Raw genomic sequence first — 22341 nt, 5'->3', positions numbered from 1 at the left:
CAGAAAAAAAGAGAACTGCAACTCTGGGTTAGGACGGCACAGTCCTAAGGAAGGTTGGGTACCTTCTCATCCCACTTACTTCCTAGGGCTGGGAGTGCCCCATTTTGGTTATGGTTGGGGCCATGAGAGCCTCCGAGAGGTCACTGACAGCAGAGCTGGGAGTCCAGACACCTAGCTCAGTGTTCTGACAACAAGGGCAGATCTTGGGGACCGAGGCCAGGAGACGAACCAGAAAAATTGTCACTTGGGGGCTGGAGATGGGAAAGCAGGGGAGATGGTGAAGTGGGAAGCTATTGAGAAGGCAGGAGGGAACGAATGAGCCAGGCTCATCATACACATTCATTCCCTGCATCTGATCACTCTGCCATCAACACCTGTGGATTGCCAGCACTGTGCTGGGATCTGAGGGAGTAGGGCAGGCCCTTCCCCGCCACTGACACAAGCCTGAGGGGTGAGGAGAGAAAAAGGGATGCTTGGACACAATTTTAGTTCTGTCAGTGCATTTGCTGCTAGGCCATTGGCCATACTCACCCTTGTCCCCCGGATTTGTTCTCGCTGCCCACCGAGCCAATGTTTAGGGTGGAAATCAAGAAGCTGTGAGATAGGGAGTGGTCAAGAGAAGGACTTGAGATGGAAGATGGATCACCTCTACTTCCCCTTGGCCTTTCAGGTTCAAGGTCCACCTGACCTCTTCCCTTGACTGAACTCAGATAACTGCTGAGACTCAACTGGGTAGGCCCCCAGAAATATAATGGCCCCTTCGCAGAAGACAGAACTTGGTCCAAGGACTTGTCTCTGTCTCCATCTAGGGAGTGAGCCGATCCGCGTAAGGTTAGGGAAGGCTTTGCGGTAAGAGGTGGAACAGTGGGTTTTAGAATTAACATCTGTCAGCCACCAGAGGGCAGTGTTGGGTCATGTGAATACGCCAGGAAACTGTCCCTCAGCCAGGGAACAGTAAAGAGAGCTTGGTTTCCTTTAGCCCAGATTTCCGTGTCAGAATCAGACAGTTTAAATTTGTTTCCTGATGTCTAAAGCACCTTAAACTCTTAGGACCACTATATGTGCAGGGGCTTCAATGGCAGCCTTGCAGCCAGTCACCGTATCCGGTTTCAGTAGGAATTATTAGGGAAATACCCAAATCAGCCAGTAGAGGGAGCCAGGAGGCTGAGGTGGTGGGTCCCTGGGTGAAAAGAGCTGAAGTCCCCAAACCTCTAGGAAATCGCTCTGTATAACAAACGAACTGGAATTGGGTGAGTAGGGAAGGGGAGTTGGCAAGACGGCACGAGGTTGGAGACGAGGATCGTGAAAAAGGAGATGGAGAAGCGGAAAATCCACCACACGACTTCAAAGACCAAGAACACTAGTGCTCAGTTTGAGACTGCTTCTGTCATAGAGGTCTGGGTGGCTGATCAGCTTTGCTGTGTGAACAGGATTCAGTGGAAAGGGCTGCATGCTCGGAGCAGCACTCAGAGAGTATCTGGATAGACCACAAATTGCAGGAGCAGGGAGCCAATGATGATCATGCGAACACAAGCCCCTGGAACCTGCGGCTACCTTGGCAAAGACTGTGGGTGGGCAGATGGGAGCTGAAGCCTGCTCATCCAGGTCTCAGGAGCCAGACCAGACTAGCATTCACTCATCTCTGAGTTACAGGAGAGGGCTCCCGGGCCATGAAGCAGCTGGTGGGGAGATAGGGGGCAGGGACCTTAGGTCCACGGAAGAAGCCGCAGGGGTAGAAGAAGACAGAGATCAGGCTCCCACATGATGGGATTCTGCTCCCACCAGTCCATCCCACACCATTCCCCTGTATCACAGACCCAAATTCAAGCCACCGACAGTGGAGCAATAGACTCCTAACTGATTTCCTTGATTAAACAGTACCCTCATCTGTTTCTACACAGAAGCAAGAATTTCTTTTTTTTAAGAACATGTCAGATAATGTCCCTCTTCTGCTTGAAACATTCAGTGAGTTCCCACAGTAGAAGAAATGCTAAGTCTTCTCCATGGCCTGTACAGGCCCTCCCTCTCTCCCTAGCCTTGTCTTCAGACCCCCAACTAACATGCTCTGGTGTCTCTGCCTTCCTGCTGTTCCTCAGCCTCACCAAGTTCACGCCGCTTCAGGACTCTCCTGCTTGCTGCTCCTGCTGTTTGGCTGTGCCGTCCACAGAGCTGGCTCCTTTTCACCATTAGCACAGAGGCCTTCCCTGATACGTACGGTGGCCCTCACTCCCCACAACCTCCTCAGTCTTCCTCCGTCACATCAAGTACCCGGCCCTTACCACTCTCTGAAATGTCCTTTCCTTAACCACTGGCTTCCTCCACTATGATGTAAGCATGTTGAGGGCCAGGCCTTGCCTGTCATCTTCACAACTGATGCTTTGTGCCTGGCACAGGGAAGTGTTAGCCGTTCAGTTGTGTCCAACTCTTTGCAACCCCATGGACTCTAGCCATCCTGGCTTCTCTGTCCATGGAATTCTCCAGGCAAGAACACTGGAGTGGGTAGCCAGTCCCTTCTACAGGGAATCTTCCCAATCCAGGAATCGAACCCAGGTCTCCCAAATTGCAGGCAGATTCTTTACCATCTGAGCCACCAAGGAAGCCTGGCACATAGAGGTGCTCAGTAAATAGTTTTTGAACAAATCACTGTTCAGCCAACTCTATACAGTAAGTTTGATTATCACTGCCAATTTATAGAAAAGGAAACTGAGGCCTAGAAAGGTTGGTTAACTTGCCCAAAGAATGGGCAGTAGAATTTGAACTCAGGTAGCCTGACTTTCGGGCCTTCCAAGGTGGCACTAGTGGTAAAGAATCTGCGTGCCAGCGCAGGAAGACACGGGTTCAATCCCTGGGTCGGGAAGATTCCCTGGAGGATGGCATGGCAACCCACTCCAATATTCTTGCCTGGAGAATCCCATGGATAGAAGAACCTGGCGGGCTACAGTCTGTAGGGTCGCAAAGAATCAGACATGACTGAAGCGACTTAGCACATAGCCTGACTTTCACACTTACACCTTGACCTGGTGGATGTTTTCCTCCACCTTTGTCTAGCACTCACCACAGTTTAGTTGTTCGGTCTGCCTGTTGTCTGGCCCCTCTGCTGGTGTAATGGTGCTCGAGCAGGCCAGGGTCCTGCTCCCTGCCACGTCGCCAGTACTGAGAACAGTGTGGTGCATCATGCGTGCTCGGTGAGTGTTTTCTCACCAAGATGGATAGTCAACCATGTGACCAGACAAGGGAGGGATGGATGTGGAGGAATTGAGGGCACGGGTGGTGGCAGACGTCTTAGGCCCCAGCGGGAGGCCATGCCCAGAGCCCAGTGCCATCACTGTGGCACAAGTCTTCTCTGAGGGTAGGTGACGGACGTGACCTTGCTGGCTCTTACAACAAAGGTCATCAATCTTCAAACTGGGGGTCATTCCCCAATGAGGGGCCTCCACTTGGCCTTTGTTCCTGACCACAGCTGGGAGTCCAGCCTGTCCAACCCTGTCCAGCCTGATACCCAGGGTTCCGAATGGATTTGTATAAACAGCAGCCTGGCTTCCACTCATTACATCATGTCAGCACCTTTCTTAACTTCTGAGAAACAGGAAGCATCATGATGTGTGGTGGGGTTTGAAAGGACGATAAGAGACGTAATCACATTTCTCTGGTTTGGGCATGGAGGGCTGGGGTTCCTGTTTCCTCTGACTCTAACGCATCACCTTTTCCCTTAAACCAGAATTCTGGAGGATGAGGACTGTGTGGAAAATATGCTTTGGGAGGGGGGGAAGAGCAGAAGGGTAAAGAGCTTTAAAGTGATTATTATGAATGTGTCATACATATAAAATATAGTGCACATGGACAATTTAAAGTTTAACAAAATAAAAACCCGTGTGCCCACCACCCCATCCCCGTCGAATGTGTTTCTTCCACAGCGTCCCTCTCAGTCCCCACCAGAAGTAACCACTATCTTGATTTTCTGGTAATTATTTCTTTGCTGTTCTTTATAGTTTTATCACATATGTAAATAGCCTCAAATTATATATGATTATGTTTTGCTGGGTTTTGAACTTCTCATAATGGAATCGGTATTTAAAACTGGCTTTTACTGCTCAACAAAATGTTTTCAAATTCATCCATGCTGACCCATATAACTGTACATTTATTTACTGTATTTACTATAATCGGTGAGTGGATAAACCACAATTTATTTACATTTCCCCTCAACTTTTATATTAAAAAATGTTTTTTGTTCATTTTTTGCTTATTTTTGGGTGTGCTGGGTCTTTATTGGTCCCCGACGGCTTTCCCTAGTTGCGGCGAGTCGGAGGGCGGCATTCTCTCTATTGCAGTGCACAGGCTGCTTATGTCGAGGTGGCTCCTCTCGTTTCAGAGCACAGGCTCTTGGCATGTGGACTTCAGTATTTGTGATACACAGGCTTAGTTGCCCCCACAACTAAGATGTGGAATCTTCCCACATCAGGGGTCAAACCCATGTCCCTTGTATTAGCAGGCAGATTTTTTACCACTGGGCCACCAGGGAAGTCCCAAGTGTTCACTATTAAAAACAATGATGCAAAAAGGATTAGATAAATAATAAGGAAATCTGAATAAGGTATAGACTTTAATTAATAATAACATATCAGTATTGGTTCATCAATGTGACAAATGTACATTACTCACACGCGGGCTAAGTCGCTTCAGTTGTGTCCGACTCTTGGCAACCCTACGGACTGTAGCCTGCTAGGCTCCTCCTCCCGTGGGATTCTCCAGGCAAGAATACAGGAGTGGGTTGCCATGCCCTCCTCCAGGGGATCTTCCCAACCGAGGGATCGAACTCAGGTCTGTCACGTCTCCTGCATTGGCAGGCAGATTCTTTACCACTAGTGCCACCTGGGAAGCACTGCATTACTTATATACAATGTTAATAATAGGAGAAATTCAGTGTGGGGTACTCTGTACTCTCCTCACAAAATTTACAATTTTTTTTGTAAATCTAAAACTAAAATAAAAATTTATTTTTTAAAAAGCCAGTGCTGTTATGCACAAACTTATAGTTTCTGGTGTATACATGCAAGAATTTTTGTAGAATACACAGTAAATTGAATTTCTGGGTCCAAGAGTGCACCCATCTTCCATTTTACTAGGCACTACATTTCAAAAGTACCAGTTTACACTCTTGCTTACCCTTATACTTTACAACGTGTAAGAATTCCTTCTACTTCACACCCTGGGCAAGACTTGTAATATTTGACTTTTTCATTTTTGCCAGTCTGGTGGGTGTGAAATGTTATCTCATTGCGGTGTAATTTTGCATTTCCCTGACTACTAACAAGGTTGAACATCTCCTGATATGTTTATTGGCCATCTGAGTTTCCTGTTCTGAGAAGTGCTTATTCATGTCATTTACCTTCTTTTTGTAGTGGGTTATTTATCTTTTTCTTATTGATTATGAGGGCTTTGTTACATGGTCTAGAAATGAATCCTTTGTCTTTTATACATGATGCAAATATTTGTCCTAGATTGTGGCTTGTGTTTTCCCCCTCCTTATGGTACATTTGAGAAATGTCGACTGTATCCATCTTTCCTTTAATAATCTCTACTTTAGGGATTTATTTGCAAAATCTTTGTCTTGGTGCTGGAGAGCACCTGTGTGCCCCTTCAGATGCCCTCGCCACCCTTCTTTAGCCTGTGTCCTGGGAGGCATACCAGTGTGGACTCCGGAAATGATTCTTTGCTCAAAGGCCCCCCATTGGGTTTGGCTGGGAGTTCAGTCAAGGTAGGATACGTGTCCTCCCAGCTCCCATCTTGCAAGGTTGCTAAGCACTGTGCAACGCAATGGCTGTGTCCCTTGGCTGAGGGTCCTGGCTCCTACCAGTGACCCTCTCCACACAGCCCTCTGGAGCTCAAAGTTGTAGATACTATTCTCTCTCTCGTTGCAGCTCCTGTGATTAGTCTCAGGGGCTGCATTTTCCTTCACGGTTTTCCCACACCCTGTTCTCACTTTTGGCTTCCCAGGTGGCTCAGTGGTACAGAATCCACCTGCCAATACAGGAGACACAGGAGATGCAGGTTAGATCCCTGGGTCAGGAAGATCCCCTGGCAGAGGAAATGGCAACCCACTCCAATATTCTTGCCTGGGAAATCCCCTGGAAAGAGGAGCCTGGCGAGCTCCAGTCCACAGGGTCGAAAAGAGTCAGACACGACTTAAGCGACTAAACAACATTAGTTCCATTTTTAGTTTTCTAAGAACCTTCCATACTGTTCTCCACAGTGGCTCCACCAATCTACATTCTCACCAACAGTGTCACAGGTGTCCCTTTCCTCCAGACCCTCTCCAACATTTATTGTTTGCAGACTTTTTGAGGGTTTCCCTGATAGCTCCCCTGTAAAGCATCTGCCTGTAATGCAGGAGACCCCGGTTTGATTCCTGAGTCAGGAAGATCTGCTAGAGAAGGGATAGGCTACCCAGTCCAGTATCCTTGGGCTTCCCTTGTGGCTCAGCTGGTAAAGAATCTGCCCACCATGTGGGAGACCATGGGATTGATCCCTGGATCATGAAGATCCCCTGGAGAAGGGAAAGGCTACCCACTCCAGTATTCTGACCTGGAGAATTCCATGGACTGTATAGTTCATGCGGTTTTTGATGATGGTCATTCTGACTGGTGTGAGGTGATACCGCATTGTAGTTTTGGTTTGCATTTCTCTAGTAATTAGTGATGTTGAGCATCTTTTCATGGGCTTCTGCCATATGTATGTCTTCTTTGGAGAAATGTCTATTTAGATCTGCCCATTTCTTGGTTGTGGGTTTTGGTTTTTAAAAGACTGGTTTATTTTAAGTTAGTTCTTATTCTGAGAGTATAAATCTTCAAGGGTCCCAGCTGAAAACGGCAGTACTTACAGGAACAGTTCCTACCTGGTGGGCACGGAACTCCCATTTTCGTTCCCCTTACCCATGAGACTTCATAAAACTCTGCTTTATCCACAGCCCCTCAGCCATAGCTCTTCTGTTAGCATCTCTGTGGCTCAGATCCTCAATCTCTAGACCGATGGTTTGCTGTTCAGTTTCTGAGTCATGTCCGATCCTTTGCCACCTCATGAACTGCAGCACACTAGGCGCCTCTGTCCTTCACTCTCTCCATAGTTTGCTCAGATTCATGTCCATTGAGTCGACGATGCTATCTAACCATTTCATTCTCTGCTGCTTCCCTCTCCTTTGCCTTCAATCTTTTCCAGCATCAGGATCTTTTCTAATGAGTCAGCTCTTTCCATCAGGTGGCCAAAGTATTGGAGCTTCAGCTTTACTATCAGTCCTTCCAATAAATATTCAGGGTTGATTTCCTTTAGGATTGACTGGTTGGATCTCCTTGCAGTCCAAGGGACTTTCAGAGTCTTCTCTTGCACCACAATTTGAAAGCATCAATTCTTCAGCACTCAGCCTTCTTTATGGTCCAGTTCTCTCATCCATACGTGACTACTGGAAAAACCATAGCTTTGACTGTATGAAACTTTGTGGACAAAGTTATGTCTCTGCTTTTTAACATATTTTTTGGACACTTTCCTTTCAAGGAGCAAGTGTCTTTTTTTTTTTTTTTTTTTGCAGGTGTCTTTTAATTTCATGGCTGCAGGCACTGTCTACAGTGATTTTGGAGCCCAAGAAAATAAAATCTGTCTCTGTTTCCACTTTTTCCTCTTTTATTTGCCACGAAGTGATGGAACCAGATGCCTTGATCTTAGTTTTTTGACTGTTGAATTTCAAGCCAGCTTTTTCACTTTCCTCTTTCACCTTTGTCAAGAGGATCTTTAGTTCCTCTTCACTTTTTGCCATTAGAGTGGTATCACCTGCGTGTTTGAGTTGTTGATATTTCTCCTGGCAATCCTGATTCCAGCTTGTAAGTCATCCAACCCAGCAATTCGTATAATGTACTCTGCACATAAGTTAAATAAGCAGGGTGACAGTATACAGCCTTGATGTACTCCTTTCCCAATTTGAAACCAGTCCATTGTTCCATGTCTGGTTCTAACTGTTGCTTCTTGGCCTGCAAATAGGTTTCTCAGGAGACAGGTAAGGTGGTCTGGTACTCCCATCTCTTTAAGAATTTTCCACAGTTTGTTGTGATCCATACTGTCAAAGGCTTTAGCAGAGTCAATGAAGCAGATGTTTTTCTGGAACTCCTTTGCTTTCTCCATGATCCAACAAACGTAGGCCATTTGATCTCTTGTTCCGCTCCCTCCCAGGAGGCACTGGCAGTAAAGAATCTGCCTGCCAATGCAGGAGACATAAGAGACAGAGTTTCAATCCCTGGGTTGGGAAGATCCTTAGAGTAGGAAATGACAACCCACTCCAGGATTCTTGCCTGGAGAACCTGTGGTCAGAGGAGCCTGGTGGGCTATACTCCATAGAGTTGCAAAGAGTCAGACACAACTGAAGCGACTTAGCACACACATATTCTCTGCCTCTTTGAAACACAGCTTGTATATCTGGAAGCTCTCAGTTCACACACTGCTGAAGCCTAGCTGAAAGGATTTTGAGCATTACCTTGCTAGCATGTGAGATGAGCACAATTGTATGGTAGTTTGAACATTCTTTGGCATTGTCCTTTTTTGGGATTGGAATGAAAACTGACCTTTGCCAGTCCTGTGACCACTGCTGAATTTTCCAAATTTGCTGACATATTGAGTGCAGCACTTGAACAGCATCATCATTTAGGATTTTAAGTAATTCAGCTGGAATTTCATCACCTCTGCTAGCTTTGTTCATAGTAATGCTTCCTAAGGCCCTCTTGACTTCACACTCCAGGATATCTGGCTCTAGGTGAGTAACCACACTATCATGGTTATCCAGGTCATTAAGACCCCCTTTTTTGTATAGTTTTCCTGTGTATTCTTGTGACTTTCTCTTAATCTCTTCTGCTTCTGTTAGTTCTTTACTGTTTCTGTCCTTTATTGTGCCCATCTTTGCATGAAATGTTCCCTTGATATTTCCAATTTTCTTGAAAATATCTCTAATCTTTCCCATTCTGTTATTTTCCTCTATTTACTTCCATTGTTCATTTAAGAAGGCCTTCTTATCTCTCCTTGCTATTCTCTGGACCTCTGCATTCAGCTGAGTATGACCAATGCTTATTAGTCAGTAAATGCCTCAAGTTAAAAGCTATGCCATGACTGGCTCACTTCTAAGTTTCCCTCTCTCTGGGCTTTGCTATTTTAAGTCTTTATTGCCTTGTTGTGCTCTGATTTTTAAAAGAGATTTTAAAAACTATTTAACCAACTTTCCTAATTGTTTTTAGGGCTTCCTGGGTAGTTCAAACAGTAAAGAATCTGCCTGCAAAGCAGGAGATCTGGGTTCCATCCTTGGATTGGGAAGATTCCGCTGGAGAAGGGAATGGCTACCCACTCCAGTATTCTTGCCTGAGAATCCCGTGGACAGAGGAGCCTGGTGGGCTACAGCCAAAGGGCTAGTTTGTGAAAGCTGGTCTGCTTAAGCCTGAGGGATGACTGTACATTGAATGGCATTTGATAATCCATCTTTCTTGCTCTAAGAGCAACTGAATGTAATAGCCATCACAATAAATCCCTGAGAGTCAAAGATCAAGGGACCCTGACTGCCACTATGGCCTGGCTGCCAGTTGTAGAATGATGTCCACCTTGCCTCTGATGACCATGTACTCCCAAACTGACCACTGCCACTCCAGGGATCCCATCACGCCCATTGATATTAGGAAGCTCGTGTCAATGGCGGCATCCCCCACCTTCCACCCAGCTTACAGAGAACATCCACTACCAAGCTGTGTCATGATGCCTGTTTTCCTCACTAGTGTTAGTGAAGTTACTATTGCTGTGTTAGTGAAAGAGCATCCCCTGTGTTCCCTAGGCCCTAGAGTCTAGGGAACATAGAGCTTCAACACTACAGAAAGGAAGTTCTGGCTTCACTATTTCGTAGGCCATCATCGAGGTCAGGTTTCAGAGCGCCATTCCAGCAAACTGTCAGGATCGGCTCCAAGAGTTCTTGCCAAAACATTAAATCCTGAGTCACAGTGAGTAGCCCGCATTGTCAGTGAACTCAGCCCTGCTCAACTCTGTATTCTTCTAGACTGAGAGCCTTAGGTCCGCTGTGCTCTGAATTTGGACAGCGCATATTAGTGAGCTTCTGCGGGCCTGTTGCTTCCCTGCCAAGACTGAATGTCAGTTTTGAAGCCCTTGCCTTTCAGCTTCACACCTGCCTTCTATGCTCGGCTAGGACTGGGTTCCGCAGACCAACTTCTTCTTTGCCAGCTGTTTTTCTGTTAGAATCTGTTGATAGCGGGTGCTAGACAAGGAAGCTGGAGGAAGAAGGGACTTGCCTCTTCCTGTTTGTTTCCTAGTCCTTATTTTTGCTTCCTACTCGCATCTTTGATATTCGTATTCCTAACCCTGAGGTTAACCCTGGCTGTAGCAGTTTGTTCCGGTAGCAGCAAGTGATTACACTTTGCAGGTTTTCCAACATTCATAGAACCAACCTCGGCACAAACTCATCTCCCTTTGAGATCCCAGCACCAGCCACCTGGCACCCTCTCAGAGGTCTGGATCCCATCCCCAGAGACCCCTTTTCTCCCCTGGCTCAGAAATACTACCGTCAGTAGGGCAGTGCCCCTCCTCCAGGGGCCTGAGTTTCAGGCCCTCCAAGGTTCTAGGTTTTAATATTTCTACTCCTTCCATTCGACTCCCAGCCATAGGGGTGAGACCTGCTTCCAACAGCCGCTAGCTTCATGAAATACCTTCTTGTTCCCTTTTTGCGCTCCCTGTATTCAAATACCTGCTTAACAGTTATTAATATTCAATTCTATTAAAGTAACCAGTACACTTTCTGTCTTCTAATTGGGCCTTAAATTATACAGGCTATCTGAGATCTGACTCTGATTATTGGCCCTGAGACTGTAGGAGATAAGGGCCTCCTTTAAAGTTGCTATAGAATATTCTAGCAATTGGAGCATATCTTAGAGTGAAATTGGATTGTCCTGAACCCATCATTCATTCTCTTTTGGTAAGGTCAGGAGAGTACTCTGCAATCCTTGTAATTATTAACAACATGGTTCCCATAAGTTCCCGGCCACTTTAACTGCCATTGCCTTGTTCTCCATTTTCCCTTCACCCAAATTAGCCAGAGTTTAAAGCTTAAGACATTCCCAAGCCTCTACACATCAGAAGTTATTGCCAGTCCACGTATTCTCAGCAAAAAAAGCTCTTATTATTCTACAGAGGTGAGTGATCCAACTCCAAAATTCCATTCCAAGGATTCATCACACCTGATACCGATTGTCATGGCCCAGTTCTCCTCAGAAAGCAGAACGTGAGGCAAGGATTGGAGAGCTGACACTTTATTTGGCAGTTATAAGCCTAGGTTGGTGATGCTGAGGAGAACGGGGAAGTGAGGTAAGAAAGACGTGAAGGAAGATGATGTAATATACTGGCCACACCGTCTTTCCTAGAGACTAGGAAACCCTCATGATTCATATTCAAATCTACAATCTGCAATGTCTGTGATATAAACGGTGCTTCCTGCTGACTGTGCAGTTCACACCTACCTTCAGTGGTCCTACAGGTTTTCTTGCATGGTCCACACTTTCTAAGAAATACATTTAGTCATCACCATTGAGTGTGGTATTTGCTGTAAGCTTATCAGTTGAAAGACATTTCTTTCTATTTCAACCCTGCTGAAAGTAGTTACAATAAATGGATTTTAAATTTCAGTAATTGTTTTATTTCATCAATATAATGCAGTTTATCTCTTTGGTTAATGTGGTAAATTATATTAATGGATTTGTAATCTAGTTAATCTTGAATTCTTGAAATAAATTCAACTTAGTTTATTACACAATATATTTTTATACGTACTGGACATGAATTGATAACATTTGTTTACAGTTTTTGCATCCATGTTCATGAGTTTAGGATCATAATTTTCTATTCTTATACAATCCCCCTCAGATTTTACTACAGTATGTATTAGTTTCATAAAATGAGCTGTAAAGTATTCCATTTTATTTTCTGTAAAAGTTTATGTATGTTTGGAATTACATGTTGACTTGGAAATTTGTGGAGACTTACCAAGAGAACTCTCTGGCCTTTGTGTATTCTTTGTGGGAAGATTTTAGATGATTGATCAGATTTCTTTATTGGTTGTAGAACCCTTCTGGGTTCCTTTGCCTTCTGGCATCAGTTTTGGGAATTCCTGTCTGGAATAGGACACATGTTTGTATGCCCTCTCTTGCAGATGTAGATGGAATGTCACACTGTGAAATGAGGTCTGGCCTCTCGTGTGGCTGCTGATGACCAGGTGATGTGACTTGAAAGTACAGGGAGGGAAGCTCCGGTAGAGTAAACCTTGACTAATGGGGTATGGGAGAGAAAAGGGAGCCCAGCATATCAGCTCCCCTCTCCTTTGCCCTTTCTCTGGACTGTTCTAAGGTATTCTTTCTCCTTTCAATGCTTCTGCAGGATGTGATGGGCAGACATACTTGCTGAGACTTGATGTGTGTCTTCCTGCCTCCATGTGATGGTATGATTTCTAGAACTGAGGTGTGATTCTCCAAAGATAATGGAAAAAAGCAATTGTTTTGTTTTTTTGTTTTTTGGTGAAACCACGCAACATGCAGGATCTTAGTTCCCTGAACAAGGATCAGACCCATGCCCCTTGCAGTGGTTAACCATTGGACAGCCGGCAGCTATTGGTATGGCAGCACCCTGGGATGGAAGCGTCCTGAACACTGAGCCAACCCATGGAGGACAGCTGCTGTGCAGGGCTGTCCAGTTGACACCCACAGTGCAATTAAGAAAGAAACTCCCCTTGTCTCCCTCCGCTGGGATCCAGAGGTAATTTATTACTTTAGCATCCTCTAGATGATTCTGACTGATGCATATTCAGAGTTGTATAAGATGGATCTGAAAGACTGCAATATAAAAACAAGAGCTCTAAAATGGGAATTCTCTGGCTAGTCCAGGGGTTAAGACTGCACTTTCATTGCTGAGGGCCCAGGTCCCATTGCTGGTCAGGGAGCCAAAATCTGACAAGCTGTTCTGTAGAGATGCAGCCAAAAAAAATAAAATAAAAACAAGGTCTCTGATAGAGGAATGCCGAAAGTAATGCAGGGCATCTAATACTGCTGGGCTAGGCAGAGAGAGAATCAAAGATATTAGTGTAACTAATTAGTGTAATTAGCTAGTATTGGAGCCTGGCTGTGAGAGTGGAGATAGAGGGATGAATGAAAACATCCAAAGGATAATTGCAGGTTCCCTGCGTAGGAAAAGACAGACGTACTGAGACAGGGTGAGTAAAGGCACAGAGGTGAAAAAAGTCCCAGGTATGCTGGGAAGAGCTTGCGTTCCCTACAGAACTTCTTCCCAGTTTTCCACATAGAACATTTATTCATAGAACACATATGCCTTTCAAAATACAATACTATGTATATGTCCCCCAACCCTGATGCATTTTTAAACAGAGTGATGAGGCAGGGAGCTCAACAGAGAAAACCTTTAGGTTTATTCCCAATATAATTGGTAGCATATCGAAGTTCACAGAAAACAACTGGAAAGGCTCAGAATGTCAACTAAGGGGACATGTAGCACATTATTAGGATAAAGAAGCCATAGTAATGGTTTCATGATCAGGAAGTACAGTTTTAAATATTTTACAGTCTTATTTCACTACAATTTATTAAACAAACAAATACAGAAATATAAACCTTAAAATATTTTACAGCCTAATATGTCAGCTTGTTGGTTATACACAGGCATTTTACTGTGTTTTATGTTTTGGAAAATTGGTTGAGGATTTTGGATTAAGATGTAATGCATGAAAAGTTTTCCCATTTAAAATGATGGTAATGAGGCCTCTGTTCAGCATTTTCTTTCAAGCAATGTTTAATGAGAGATGCCTGTGTTTCTGAATGGTAGCGCTTGGAAGGGACAATGGTATGACCTGTAAAGAAAATGGACTTGAGAGCCAGAGGGTTTTGTTTGCAGCAGTGACATGTGGACATGAGTCTATTTTATCAACAGCCCTGACTTGGCAGGTGTGGGAAGAGCCTGAAGTAGGGAGCTGGTGATGGCTTAGTCTAGGTGACAGGTGAGGGCCTCAACTGAGGCACCGATGGAGACGGGGAATCAGAGAGACATTCCAGAAGCTGAATGGTTGATGGAAGGGCACAGAGGTTTAAAGTCAGGGAGTCTTCCAGAAGGATGATAGGAAGGTTCAGTTCAGTTCAGTCACTCAGTCGTATCCAACTCTTTGAGACCCCATGGACTGCAGCACGCCAGGCCTCCCTGTCCATTACCAGCTCCCGGAGTTTACCCAAACTCATGTCCATCGAGTCGGTGATGCCATCCAGCCATCTCATCCTCTGTCGTCCCCTTCTCCTCCTGCCCTCAATCCTTCCCAGCATCAGGGTCTTTACAAATGAGTCAGCTCTTCACATCAGGTGGCCAAAGTATTGGAGTTTCAGTTTCAATATCAGTCCTCCAATGAACACTCAGGACTGATCTCCTTTAGGATGGACTGGTTGGACCTCCTTGCAGTCCAAGGGACTCTCAAGAGTCTTCTCCAACACCACAGATCAAAAGCATCAATTCTTTGGCACTCAGCTTTCTTTAGAGTCCAACTCTCACATCCATACATGACTACTGGAAAAACCATAGCCTTCACTAGACAGACCTTTGTCGGCAAAGTAATGTCTCTGATTTTTAATATGCTGTCTAGGTTGGTCATAACTTTCCTTCCATGGAGTAAGTGTCTTTTAATTTCATGGCTGCAGTCACCATCTGCAGTGATTTTGGAGGCCCCCCCCCAAAATAAAGTCAGCCACTGTTTCCACCGTTTCCCCATCTATTTGCCATGAAGTGATGGGACCGGATGCCATAATCTTAGTTTTCTGAATGTTGAGCTTTAAGCCAACTTTTTCACTCTCTTCTTTCACTTTCATCAGGAGGCTCTTTAGCTCCTCTTCACTTTCTGCCATAAGGGTGGTGTCATCTGCATATCTGAAGTTATTGATATTTCTCCCAGCAATCTTGATTCCAGCTTGTGTTTCTTCCAGTGTTTCTCGTGATGTACTCTAAATATAAGTTAAATACGAAGGTAGTCATGATTGTATTAGCCAAGTAGGGAACCTCGAAGGAAAAGGACAAAGAAGGACAAGCAAGAGCAGCAGCAGTAGCTTTGAGGAGATGGGGATGGATGACAGAGAGGGGGCTTTGGTTTTAAACGCATTGTGTTAAGGTGTTCTCTGGGAAGGTTCCTCTGTGTCCCTCCAAAACTTAGCCTGATATCTCAATCTGGTGCCTCCCACTGGCCATTAACAGCAGCGTCACTAAGGCAGAGAGCAAATAGATGCTCTTTTATTGGAATAAGCTTTTGAGAGGGCAAACAAGACTCATGCAAGTCCTTCTGTAACCTGGAGCCTGCCAGGCCCTCTCCTCTGCTGTCCTAGGTTCTGGAGCTCCACAGTAGTCAGGCCTAGGTGAGGAAGTGGTTCATATAACTCGTAGGAGTCCCCCTATCCCTGACCAGGGCCCACCTGATTGGAATTGTTTTACAGACTTAGCTGGGGAATCATTGTTTCCACCTTAAAAATCCTTGGTAGGTGTAAGAAGTTCCATTTCTGTGAGTGCCATGCAACCCTTACAGCTTTTGGCTTCTCTGAGACTGGTAGATTGGTAAGAGTTGATGAGTAGGACTTTAGATAGGATATTCCAGCCTTAAATCCACAATAACTATATTGGACCTTGATAAAGAAGTGGGAAAATGACCGTTTTTTCTTGCCAAATTAATTTTATTTTTATTTTAAAAATTGAGGTACAGTTGATTTACAATATTATTTGTTTCAGGTCTACAATATACTGATTCAAAATTTGTATAGATTATACTCCACTTATATGATTATACAATATTTACTGTATTCCCTGTACTGTATAACATATCCTTGTAGCTTATTTATTTTATACATAGTACTTTGTGCCTCTTAATCATTACCTCAATATTGCCTCCCCTGCCGGCTCCTCTCCACTGGTAACCAGTTTGTTCTCTATATCCACGAGTCTGTTTCTTTTTTGTTACATTCACCTGTTTACTTTTTTAGATTCTGCATATAAGTGATAACACACAGTATTTGTCTTTCTTTGTCTGATTTAATTCACTAAGCATAATACCCTCCAGGTCCATCCATGTTACAAATGGCAAATTTTCATTCTTTTTATGGCTAAGTAGTATTCCATTAGATATATATAGAGAGAGAGTTATATACATATATCAGAGAAGGCAATGGCACCCCACTCCAGTACTCTTGCCTGGAAGGTCCCGTGGACGGAGGACCTGGTAGGCTGCAGTCCATGCTAAGGGTCGGACACGACTGAGCGACTTCACTTTCACTTTTCACTTTCATGCATTGGAGAAGGAAATGGCAACCCATTCCAGTGTTCTTGCCTGGAGAGTCCCAGTGGAGTCTGGTGGGCTGCTGTCTATGGGGTCGCACAGAGTTGGACACGACTGAAGTGACTTAGCAGCAGCAGCAGCAGCATATACATATATATGTATATATAAACTAATGTATATATATATATGTATAGTTTCCCTGTTTGACTCAGCAGTAAAGAATCTGTGATGTAGGAGACACAGGAGATACAGACTTGATCCCTGGGTCAGGAAGATCCCCTAGAGGAGGAAATGGCAGCCCACTCCAGTGTTCTTGCCTGGAGAATTCCATAGACAGAGAAGCCTAATGGGTTACAGTCCACGGGACCGCAAAGAACAGGACATGACTGAAGCAACTTAACACAGACACATACGTTTACAAGGGCAGGGAATTTTGTCCTGTTTATTCACTGATGAATCCTAGTTCCTAGAACAATCCTGGAACATATGGGAGCTCAATAAATATTTGCTGACTTGAGTTAAACTGACATTCAGTCTCTTCTCAAATTGAGTTTCCTGTTTCCTGTCAGTTTCGAGAGTACTCAGCGTGGTGCTGTGCTGACATCTCTTAATCAGCTCAGCCCCAGCTCTTGGAGCTTAGTGGGTGCACAGATTGGGAACCTAAGACACAGCAGAGTGCTGACCACCTTGCCTGAGTTTGCACTGGAAGGCAAATGCGTCTTCTTGCACAAAAGGACTTGCATTCTCCCACTGGGAGTCTGTGTGTGATGGCCCTGGCCCCTCTCCCACTCCCAGAAACAGCAGGAGTAGTTCTGTCACACAAGCAGTGGAGCACAACATGTGCAATCCACGCAGCTAATGCCAGGTTAAGGGCACCATCTGTAAGCCCCTCTAGAACATGTGTGCAGCACTCTCCCAGCTCACTGTACTGGACCTGTGATCAGTAAACGAAGGAAGGAATTAGTGGCATAATAAATGTTGTTACTGGGCCTCTCCTTCAGGTCTCAGGTTTTTGTTTTGTTTTGTTTTTAATTTATTTCTGGCTGTTCAGGCTTTTCTCTAGTTGCGGTGAGCGGGGGCTGTGCTCTTGTTATGGTTGGAGGGCTTCTCATTCCTGTGACTTGTTGCAGAGCATGGGCTGCAGGGCATGTGGGCTTCAGTAGTTGCGGCTCCCAGGCTCTAGATTACAGGTTCAGTAGCTGTGGCACATGGGCTTAGTTGTTCCGTGGCCTGTGGGATCTTCCCAGATCAGAGATCGAACCCCAGATTTCAGTTTTAAAGTACATCTTTAAAACACGTATTTTCTGAATCCTTCAGAAATTTCCTCAAGCAGAGGAACTTTCAAATATGGTACCGATAGTGGTAAACAGGCTGATTGGGTTGTTGTTCTGCCTAATGCTGTTCTTCCCTGGGAATATAGACGGTGGGCACCTCTAGAACAGTCTCCCCGTTATAACTGCCTACCAGTGCTTCTCTGCCCGTTGTTAGGCCACAATGTCAGGTGTGGTGAAAAACTCCCCAAGGTCCACAGTGCTCCGGGCTCCACAAAGAGCATTTCCAGCCCCTTCCCCACACTGGCAGTGCGACTGGTCTGCAACGTGCTTCTCATAGACTGGAAAGAGACCTAAATACAGATTCCTACAGTGCCCTCCTCTCCTAGCAAAGTGGTGAAACTCATTTGAATTCTCTGGCCAGCCCTCATAATCATTCATTCGTTCATTCACTCATTCATGCCTCACCTGCCATTTAGCCTGCACCATCCTAGTCTCTGGGCAGAGTGGAGCAGAAGCCAGGCTTCAGCCTCTGCCCGTGTCCCTGCTGCCTCCTTCCCCATTCAGTCCCACTGGGTCACATCCACCCACAGTACACCTAGCAACCTGCCACGTCTGCCACCCAGGAAATGGGAAAGACCTTCAAACTCAGCATGGTCTCACCCAGATTGTGCTCACTTCAGGAGTAAGACAAAGGCCAGCAACAAACTGAACTAGGGTTGTCTATTTTTGTTTTATTGAAACATAGCTTAAGGTGAAATAAATATTAATTTTCTAAGTTCTCAATTATTTCATAAATAATATTAAATTAACAGACATTTTACAAAATGTTATGTTAAATAAGATAGAAAGTATATATATATATATATATATGTATCTATTTTGCCTGGAGCAAACTGGTGGAAAATACTTCAGTGATTCTGACATCTGAAATACAACTTAAATTTTTTGTTTTTATGCACTTTCTGCCTGTGTGAGGTAAAACTGTTGTATGCCTAAAATATTTACTTTGCTTCTGAAGTTTAATTACACTGAATATTAAGGCTCCACCATTGGTTGGCCCTCATCCTTGTTGCATTAAAACCTCCTTCTCCTCCTCCAGAAACTTTCACTACAGTGAAAGAGGTAGATCTCAACTTTCCATTGTCCACTCTGTGTTAATCACACCAAGAAAAACTTGCAGGTAGTCTAGGAATTGTTTCACTCTCCATCTTTCTCCTCCACACTTCCTCTGTGAAAAGAACAGACAATAAGCATTGTAGGAAACTGTCAATCCCCATAAATGTAGGCAAAGCCAGACAAGTATACTTCAGTTTCCACTAAATGTTTTTAGCTTACTTTTTGGAGGTCTATGTATTCTTTTATTAAAGACAAGTTTTGGAATATTTTTTTCACAGCATCCCCTTGTGCAGTTTGATTCTTCAATGTGTCTATTCCCTGAAAGACTTCTTCAATGCACAGTTGGTGCTAAATGAGGAAGATTTAAAAACAATAAATGATCAAGACAAGGTATAAAAATTTGGTCCCAGAAGTTAGTTGTGTTGTTTACATGAGTTCCGTTCTCCAAAGAATGTTTTACTTGTTCCTTTTCCAGACCACTTCACAGTGAGATATAATTTCCAAAAGTAGATAAAATTTTTGTAATTAACTGAGGAGTTTTACAAATGATATAAATTAACTCCTTAACCAACTCTCACAGAGTCAGAGACGACTGAAGCGACTTAGCAGCAGCAATAAAATCATATATTTTACATTTTAATACAACCATGACTTACTTTAAATGTATGCTGCTGCTGCTGCTGCTAAGTCACTTCAGTCATGTCCGACTCTGTGCAACCCCAGAGACGGCAGCCCACCAGGCTCCGCTGTCCCTGGGATTCTCCAGGCAAGAACACTGGAGTGGGTTGCCATTTCCTTCTCCAATGCATGAAGTGAAAAGTGAAAGTGAAGTTGCTCAGTCGTGTCCGACTCTTCGCAACCCCATGGTCTGCAGCCTACCAGGCTCCTCCGTCCATGGGATTTTCCAGGCAAGAGTACTGGAGTGGGGTGCCATCACCTTCTCCGTTAAATGTATGCAATTCCTTTATATAATTATAATAATTTAAATATGTAGAAATGGCACACATATTAATATAGGGCATTCATTGTATGTTTTAATGTCTACTGATCATGATTCTAAAAGTATAACCCTAACTTGCTCACGTTTCAGAAGGACATAAAAGTGAGGAAAGTCATGGGTGGTCAGAGTGGAATGGAGACTAGGAGGCTCCTCTCACTGAATATGGGATTTTTGTAGAAAGAAGTGCTATTTACAATAGCCAATGTCCATTGACAGATGAATGAATAAAGAAGATGTGGTGTATATATACACACAATGGACTATTATTCAACTATCAAAGGAATGAAATAATGTCATTTTCAGCAACAGGGATGGACCTAGAAACTATCATACTAAGTGAAGTAAGTCAGACAGAGAAAGACAAATATCATATATCACTTATATGTCGAACCTAAAAAAGTGATACAAAGGAACTTATTTACAAAACAGAGTCACAGATATAGAAAACAAACTTATGGTTAGCAAAGGAGAAAGGTAGAAGGAAGGGATAGATTAGGAATTTGGGAGTAACATATACACACTACTCTATATAAAATAGATAAACAACGAGGACCTATTGAGTATCACCTATCACTCTATTTTATAATAACATATGGAAAGGAGGGAAAAGAATCTGAAAAACAATATATATAAAATAATGTATATGTAAACACACAGACATGTAACTGAATCACTTTGTATACCTGAAATTAACACAACATTGTAAATCATCTATACTTCAATTTTAAAAATAAATTAATTTTTAAAGTATAGCAAAAAAGACATTAAATACCAAAAAAAAAAAAGAATGCCTGACTCGAGGCTCTTTGAAATGTAGAACTGACATCACCAGAGGGCCTGATCCACTTATTTAATGGATTTTACTTGTTATAAAGACATTCCTATTATTTTTAAGTACATACTTTTGTATTTACACATATAAAAACAAAATGGAGAAAAGTAAATCATTCCAGTGATAACTTTGCTTTATAGCTTAAAATATGAAATTCACTTGTTCACTCAATCATTTATCAAATCATGATTTAACTTACATTTGTATGCTGAGGAGTAGGAATCATCAAGTTCTGAAAAGGAAAGGAAATACATTCATTTTAAAAGCACTCTAACACTCGTAACTTTTAGTAAAAATGCTTGCTAGTCGTATGGTTATCAATTATATTTGTATTAACTCTCTCATAATTTCATGACTAATGACAGATCTTTAAAAATTAGCCACCACAAATGATTACCTATATATTTTAAAGGCTGTAGGAATCAAAAAGAAAATTACCCCATCACCTATCAGCAGAGTTCGATGAGAGGAGAGCAGTGTCAAGGTCTCTGCCACCAGTCTATTCATGGTACTTTCTACAGCATTGGCACAAACATAAGCAGCTCCAAGAGCTACTAAAGTCAAATGCAGATGCATTCTCATGACTGAAACGTTCAGCGTTTGCCTTGGCAAAGAAAGTGCATAGTACAAGATTGCATACCCAACCAATTTATTCTCTCCCTTTGAGGAAATGAATAATTTCTAACAATCAGATAGAGAATGCTTAATAGTGGCATATCATGAAACTAAATATTTCCAATGCCTGTATCTTATAGTTTTACGTTTATCTTTTAATAATAATCAAAATCCCTATTTTTCCCCTTTAAAAACATTTCTTGTTACCAAAGAAAATCCTTAGACTGATATATCATTGCCCCACATTTGCATGTCTTGAAGTCAGAAGATTGAATTTCCTTTTAAAAGATGAGTATAAAAAGAAGTATAATGTAACCACTACATAGAATTTTATGCTGAAATATGTAAATACTGAGAAGTTATTTTCAAATCAAGTAAACTCTAATGCAGTTGTAAGAAAGAAATTGAAAATACTGGTGATTGAAGATGGTGATTAGAGACCATCAAAACTTAGCAGTCAGGTTGTGTTCACTGCACTCTTGATTAGGATCCTTTCTAGTGGCTCAGAGGTTGAAGCATCTACCTGCAATGTGGGAGACCTGGGTTCGATCCCTGGGTTGGGAAGATCCCCTGGAGAAGGAAATGGCAACCCACCCTAGTATTCTTGCCTGGAGAATCCCATGGATGGAGGAGCCTGGTGGGATACCGTCCACAGGGTCACAAAGAGTTGGACACAACTGAGCAACTTAACTTTCACTTTCTTTCTATTGCCAGTAATCAAAATCTAACTCAAACTGGTTGAAGCCAAATGAGGGACTTGTTATCTCATACAGTCAAATGATCCAGGGTGGAAGCTCCTTTACGTTGCTTGCCTCAGGGACTTTTGTCTCCATTCTCAGCCAGTGACCCATTCCTTGGGTCACTGTAGACCCAATATGATGTCCAAACTTTTAAATCTATATGTACCCTGTTCGTGAGCCACAGAGGAAAGCAAATTGTGTTTTTCTGATTGCTCAATTATAAGTTCTAGAATTCAGCCTTATTCACCCTTGATCCCATGTTCCCCCCTAAACTGTGGCCAGGGCTATGTGATATACTGATTAGCTCTCCATGTAGCTGGAGGTGGGCTTCATCCCACTTGAATTGCATAGCTGAGAAATCTAGGGTCCTAGGTAGTAGT

General features: G+C 43.5%; 2 protein-coding genes across 4 annotated transcripts in view; one reads left to right on the top strand and one right to left on the bottom strand.

The window, feature by feature from the left end:
• Positions 1-22341, top strand: part of RAD50 (RAD50 double strand break repair protein) — a 252253-nt gene that overhangs the window by 109526 nt on the left and 120386 nt on the right. The window lies entirely within an intron of this gene.
• On the bottom strand, positions 18788-21188 carry IL5 (interleukin 5). The gene is made up of 4 exons (NM_173922.1): positions 21045-21188; positions 20806-20838; positions 18994-19122; positions 18788-18886 (listed from the first exon to the last, which is right to left on the bottom strand). The coding sequence occupies exons 1-4, from the start codon at positions 21186-21188 to the stop codon at positions 18788-18790; spliced, it is 405 nt and encodes a 134-aa protein (NP_776347.1).

Source organism: Bos taurus, chromosome 7 (assembly GCF_002263795.3).
Source record: "Bos taurus isolate L1 Dominette 01449 registration number 42190680 breed Hereford chromosome 7, ARS-UCD2.0, whole genome shotgun sequence".
NCBI lineage: Eukaryota > Metazoa > Chordata > Mammalia > Artiodactyla > Bovidae > Bos > Bos taurus.
The sequence above is the reverse complement of the archived record's forward strand: the minus strand, read 5'-3'. Positions and strand labels throughout refer to the sequence as shown.

Bases quoted from the DNA above. Each gene is read 5' to 3' on its own strand.
- IL5 (NM_173922.1), bottom strand. From the start codon at position 21,188: ATGAGAATGCATCTGCATTTGACTTTAGTAGCTCTTGGAGCTGCTTAT. The intron at 19,123-20,805 runs GTAAGTTAAATC...TTCCTCATTTAG, and splicing joins CTACTCCTCAGCATACAAAT to CACCAACTGTGCATTGAAGA. The intron at 18,887-18,993 runs GTAAGCTAAAAA...TTCTTTTCACAG, and splicing joins AATACATAGACCTCCAAAAA to AGGAAGTGTGGAGGAGAAAG.